Source organism: Centruroides sculpturatus, unplaced genomic scaffold (genome assembly GCF_000671375.1).
Source record: "Centruroides sculpturatus isolate CEXI.00-Female unplaced genomic scaffold, Cexi_2.0 scaffold450, whole genome shotgun sequence".
Classification (NCBI taxonomy): Eukaryota; Metazoa; Arthropoda; class Arachnida; order Scorpiones; family Buthidae; genus Centruroides; species Centruroides sculpturatus.
The window spans coordinates 503090-509838 of NW_019384789.1; the positions used below are offsets into that span (position 1 = coordinate 503090).

The 6749-nt window shown below is 28.6% G+C and overlaps 1 protein-coding gene across 1 annotated transcript in view; it reads right to left on the reverse strand.

Moving 5' to 3' along the window:
• Window positions 1-428: 428 nt before the first annotated feature.
• LOC111629299 (rab-like protein 3) overlaps window positions 429-6749 on the reverse strand; it is a 32277-nt gene continuing 25956 nt past the window's right edge. Inside the window, exons 7-9 of the mRNA XM_023373184.1 lie at window positions 3153-3306; window positions 2934-3005; window positions 429-774 (exon numbers count right to left, since the gene is read on the reverse strand). Of these exons, the coding sequence (XP_023228952.1) occupies window positions 670-774; window positions 2934-3005; window positions 3153-3306 (331 nt within the window). The 3' untranslated portion in view covers window positions 429-669. The remainder of the gene's footprint in view (window positions 775-2933; window positions 3006-3152; window positions 3307-6749) is intronic.

The window sequence follows — 6749 nt, forward strand, 5'->3', positions numbered from 1 at the left end:
GATCTTTTGAGGAATAAATAATTATGGATTACAATTTAGAGAGCAAAATCCATAAAGAAATTACCATCTTCTTGCAAGAACGTTGTTATATGTGTACTGTATTTACTATTTTTTAAAAACTGTTTTCTGGCATTACCGCTTTGAGGTTTATGTCTTAAAAAAAATTCGTCTAAATAAAAAATTTCATGATGCACCCATTCCAAATTAATAATCTGATATTTAGTTAGCATAGAGAATACCAATTGGTAAAAAAAATCTTAAAAATAATATAATATCTAATAATAATTAAAACAAGTTTATTTTCTTAACGTTACATCAAATAATTATTAAAAAATTTACACTTTTTCTTTATAAATTATATTTTATATCATCATCTATGGAAATATTGTGTTATATAAAAAATAAAATTTGCAAAATTTATAAAAAGAAATGCATTTTTTAATAAAATAAATATATAGTTTGAAAATATGCAGTTTTTCTAGTATATCTTTGTCATATAAATTCTGTTTAATCAAATAAAATGTTTGTTCTAAAGATAAATGATAATCATTGACACTTATAACCCTTATATAAATAACTGTAGCTATATATAATTTATTGTATATAATTATTAAATTTTTTTTTACTTTAGAAATTTGATTACTAGAATTTTCCTATATAGTATTTATATTAGTCAGTATGAATGAGTTTTGTCTGAAAAGCATAATTTCTTCTTCTGTCTAATGCAGCTGATAACTGTCCTCCACTTTGACTGTGATATCGTCTTTCAATGACCTGAAAAACATATAAATCATCATTAGTGAAAGTACATAAAGTTTAATTATGTTAAAATTTTAAAACTTTTCTTTTAACATGATAAAATGAGGAAATGCTATTTGCTTAATTAGTAATTAAGTACAACTACTTCCTACATTAATTATGTAAATAAATATTCTCATCATAAGCTGCATTATACTGTAAATGTATAAAAGAAATAAAAGTTTAAAAATATATGTACTAACTAAGCACATTTGCAATTACAGTAGAACCTCCATTATCCGGATTTTCAATTATCCGGATTGTTTAAAATAAACAAAAATTTTACGAATTTGCTGATTTGCACTTGGCGAATTACGACACTATTTATGTACGTGATGGAATGCATAACTTTTTTTGTTTCAACAACGTCTCACCCAGTACAGTGGTCGTAAACTCTTAAATATATTTTACGTAGTAATAAAAATATAACTTGACATACGTATTTATAAATAATTTATATTCAAATTACATCATTTCTATGACCAAGGGCGGCGTAATGCATAAACGACGTGGGCCACCGCCTATGTCTCGCGGTCTGAAGGGCCTCGCGCCTTGAAGGTTTAAGCATTACTTAAAAGCCGTGAATGCGACAAAAAAATTTTACTCGTCATAAAACGATAAATAGTTTGTCAAATTTTTATTCATAAAAATGCAGTTTTAATTGCTTTTTATTTTATAAAATCCGTCTTCTTGCGCTACCAGAGGGCCTTTTAAACAATAGGTAGTCTGTTAGCGTTGGTCAGTAGTAGTCCAAATTCAATACGAACGTTTGTTTCTTGAAAATTTGATCACGATTTAAATACAGTATTTACTTTTAATATTACAGATATGTCATCAAAAAGAAAACGTGTTGTATTATCATTAAAAGGCAAATTAAAGTATTTGTTTTCGATTATCCGGATTTTTCCTTATCCGGACTACCTTCATCCCCAATTAGTTCAGATAATCGAGGTTCTACTGTACTTTATAATTGCTCTGTAACTATTACCATAATTTGAAATTTTTTAAACTTTTCTGTCACTTAGATTCAGTTATTGCATGAATGTTGATGTGTTGTGATCTAACAATATTAATCATTTTCAATAATAATATTTATATTGATGTATTACGAATTTTTTGGGGGAAAAAATTATTTTTCATATATTTTCATACATTTTAGATCTAACAAGACTATTAATATGTAAAAAGCTTAATTAAATACTTGAAAAATATCTAAGGAGGTGAATGAAAATATTATAAGTACTTGTAATTTTTTATTACTAGTACCTGATAAATTCTAAAAATTGTAACATTTGTTAACATTTGATTATTTTCTGAATTAATACTGAATACAATATAGTACTTTCAAAACTTTTGACCTTTCATATCTTCAGTATGATATCAAATGCTTATTCTGTTTTCCAATTTTTATTTTCCTTATCTCTCTTTTATTATAAAATTATTGAACTGTTTGCTATAATATAAATGTAATATGAAAATGAGCAATTATTTATTGTGACATTGTCACAATAACAGACTGCAATTTTTAATCATATTTTTAATTTATTTAATTTAAAACATATGCTCTCCATCTCAAATTAGTACTGTAGTGTATTGTCCCTGTGCATCATAGTTTTCTGTTAGCAATGGAGTCATGCTGGTCATCTAATAACTGCTTTTGGGAAAGTTTTGAATTGAAATAATGTGACTTCCAGTTATTGTCAATGTTATATTTGTGTTCTCTGAGTTTGGATGAAGCCAAATTAATAAGACAAGCCTTCAATGACCAACACCAGAACATCAGAAGTTTAGAAATGCTGGAGATAAGTGAAGCCTCTTTAAAAAGAAATTGCATAAATCACAAAGATTGTGAATCCTTATCAGCTGCATAGTAATCATTTTATGGTATTCTGAAAAAGATCTCAAAAAGGTGCCCACAACTTATAATATTTTTGGGGAAGATCAATCAAAGAATTATTAACAAGTTTCAAAATAGGATGCCATTTATGAAGAAACATGGACATTACATCATTTTAAAAATTCTAAATTATTAGAGATATGTTTGTTTAAAATAGCCAAAGCAAAATTTAACAAATTATAATTTTTACAGATAATAATTTATTCAATAAAAATAAAAAATTTTATATATAACTTACTTTATCAAAAAATCTACTAAGTTTTACAGCATTACTAGATCCAGGAGCAAATGATTTTGCTTGATGATTGTCCTATAAAATAATAAATTAAAAGCAATTGAATATGTAACTCTCAATATAGTATTATATAGCATAAAAATATAAATGAATTTGTTTCTACATAAAATATTAAAATTATTTCTATTTTCAATGATAATATGTTCATATAATATGCAATACCACTGTTATTTCATCTGCTCCACATTCCTCAGCAACAGATGAGATACGACTTATTCTCTCTGAAGTAAGAACTTGTGGAACAAGATCCTGTTTTGTTCCTATTACAAGAATAGGAATCTGATTATCAACAAATTGTTCTGGATCATATTCATATCTAAAGATTAAAATAAATGTATATTTATATATAAATAAACAATTTTACAAATTAATTTTAGAATATAAATTTTAAACCAAATATTTATCTATTTTAAAGTACAATACATATGTATTAAATTTACATTCAGCAAAAATAATTCTTGAACTTGGAACCATATTCAAAAAGATGAGTAAAAATGCTTAATTCTGAAAACCAAATTAAATTTTTATTCAGTAACATTTTCATTCTTTTATAAGAACATCACCAGCTGTGAAAATTATCAAGTGTGTCAGAATGAATACATTTGAAAACAGAGAACATCTCTATATTCAAACATTTTCAAATTTAAAATTACAAAGGAAAGTTATAATTATTAAAAAATTAACTAAATGAAGTGAAACCAAAATAAATTAAATATAGGAAATTATAAAAAAATCAAATTAAATATAATACACTATAACATTAAATGGAGACTTGTGGCCACCTACACAGCATGATCTTCAACAAACACCTCCTGTGTATTGATGCTGCTTCTAGATACAGTTAGAAAAGATTTTTTGAATAAAAAAGGAGTATAAAATAAGCATAAGAGTATAAAATAGCAGTCCATTTACTATCTAAGACAAAGGAGTCATGAGCATTAATAATGCTAAGCTTACATGTGAAAAAATATATACAGCATTGCTCCATAAACAAAATTGTTTGGTTATCTGCCCAGCTTCTAATGGTTATAGGGCTTCAACAAACCTGGATCTTCTTATCTAGTGTCCGTTGTATTAATGCCATAGCACTTTGCTTATTTTTCTCTATTGAGTCATAGCGCTTCTTAAAATGAAGCCATACCATTCTGTATATTAATCTATGTTGTAAAAATGCTCTTCTCCCTTAGTAATTTAATTTGATTTCCAAAATTAAGCATTCTTTTCTCTTCTTTTAAAATTACATTTATTACAATTTAATTAATAATAATATATATTAAAAAATATTTAAAATAAAATTTAATTCAATGTCCATTATACCGTATTAGCCCGAATATAACGCGACCCCGAATTTAACGCGACTCCAAAATTTTCATAAAGATATTTAGAAAAAAATAATACTCATAAAAGAATTCAAAGAAAGTAAAATTCAATCAGATAAGCATTTATTTAGGTAATTATAGCTAATAACACAGGTTACATTCATGTCAATAAAATTAAGTAATCTATATATATAAAAATGAATGTATGTGTGTGTGTGTGTGTCTGTCTGTCCTTTATGCATTACCACACTGTTTATCCGATTGCCGTGAAACTTTGGGAAGTTTTTTAATACACTCGAAGGTTTCTGGCATTTATCCTACGATAGATGTCGCGCGTTTACACGAGCATTCGAGCACTGTGTGTTCGATCGATTTCAAATTGTGAAGACCATTTCCCCCTTTCAAAAAATATCTCTATATATGCATTTGTCAACTGTTATTTACGATATTTGTAATAATTTTTGTTTAACCACTTTATTTCGACTTTTTTGCTAATTTTGTATTTGCTCGAAATTCGTTAAAATCGTAACTGCACCCCGAACAACGACAGAAGTTGTAGGAAGAAATTCGCGTATTTTACCGATCTAGGTATCCTCCTTTTCCAAATTTTAATATCGACTCAAAATAATTTAAAAAGACCAATTACTATAAAACAGTTTATTATCCAACTATCAGAAATTTCACAACATGCCAAGGAAGAAAGAAAGGAGCAATTAAATAATTAAAATTGTAAAGGATTTAAAATATATATATATAAAAATGGGGAATATCGTACTTTGACAATCGCTGCCAGTGTGTGGTCTAACTTTGGAAAATCCGTGCTTCTCATGTGTACAACTGTATGTGGCCAGCTCACGCGTCGGAAAACCTTCTGATTTATTCGTGTACGCACCAGAGGAAAAAACAAAAAATATCGTGTATCCACAAACACTCCAATAAATAAATAGAATTGAAACGACACTTTCAAATGTTGTCCCGATGAAAATGAATAATAATAATAAGTTTCAATAAAAATGATAAAATGTATATTGAATTTTATCATAACGAGTTTGCTTGAATTTCCTTTCTTCTGAGATCGCAGCAATGCGCGACGGGCAAGCTAGTTTAATATAATCCAAATATTTTTTCGAAGTCTGTACGCGTTTTTTTTTTCCTTTCGAAAACTTTAAAACCAAAGATTATATATTCTTTAATGGTATAGCTGGTTGTTTCAGCCATTATTAATGTTACTTTATATGAAACGTGCATGTGATGAAGGGCGTCACAGAGGGAGCAAACGGGGCACTTGCCCATTCCGTGGATCTAATAAAAAATTGTACAAAATTGAGTTATGTAACCTTACAAGATAGGACGCTTTGTTTGCCTTCTCGTATTGATGCTATAGTGTATTTTACGGTATACTTGTAAGAGAAAAACCAAAAAATAAATAATTAAATACTGATTTTACGCTTTGCTCCATAACCGAAAAGGCTTATATCTTTTAATGTCTGTTAGATAGATGTAGTGTGTGTGCCGCGGAAAGCATACTGTATAAGAGTAAAACATGGCATATTATATACTCTGGTTATTATTTTTAAAAAAGTAGTAATAATGCAGAGCCAACATTAATTAAAACTGTAGATTTGTTTTAATTTTAATCTTCTAATTTATAGAAAAATTTTATGTCCCAATTTGATAGAAAAAGTCAATACTCTTTTTATTGTAGATTTATATGAAGTTTCCTTTGTGTATCGATATAGAGAACGACAAAAAACGGGTAAATCTCAGTGCGTTGAGAAAAGGTATACGGCTCCATCTCGGAGCGCAAATAATAATTAAGTTTGACTAATAGAAAATTCTATAAAGTATTTTTAAAGGCACCATCGATGATCCTTTCCGAGACAGATTAAATAGTTTCTATTCCGAGTAGAAAATAAAATAAACAAAGAAAAAAAATGTCGAACGTAGTCATAAATAACAGTTTCGAAGACAATTCTGTCGGCTGGGAGCGGTGGCTCGTTCCTGTAATCCAGCTTCTGGGAGGCCGGAACTAGAGGACAATTTCGAGGATAGAAAATGCCTTCGCGAAGTACTACGATGACCGGATGTCCGCACGAGGAACGACATTATTTCTACTATGAGCCATAAACGTTTTTTCGGTGGTCGAAACGAACATTCGGGGCCATCACATGTCTTCCAAGACACACAAGAGGCAAAAGCCTCCGCGTCGTTCGTTAGTGCGGTGTTCTGTGAGTAGGTCCGTGTGGGTATTCTTCCGATACGGTTGGACCTAGTTCTGTATTTTTATAGTTTTTATTTTACGCGAACGACTAAACTTAATTATTTCAAAAGTTATGATTTAAAAATATATATTACATTCAGTTAATTGTTGCGACAATGATTCAGGCAAATAGGCGAGCTACATCATTGCTGGGGCATCTGGGAAAGCGGTTCACTTTTT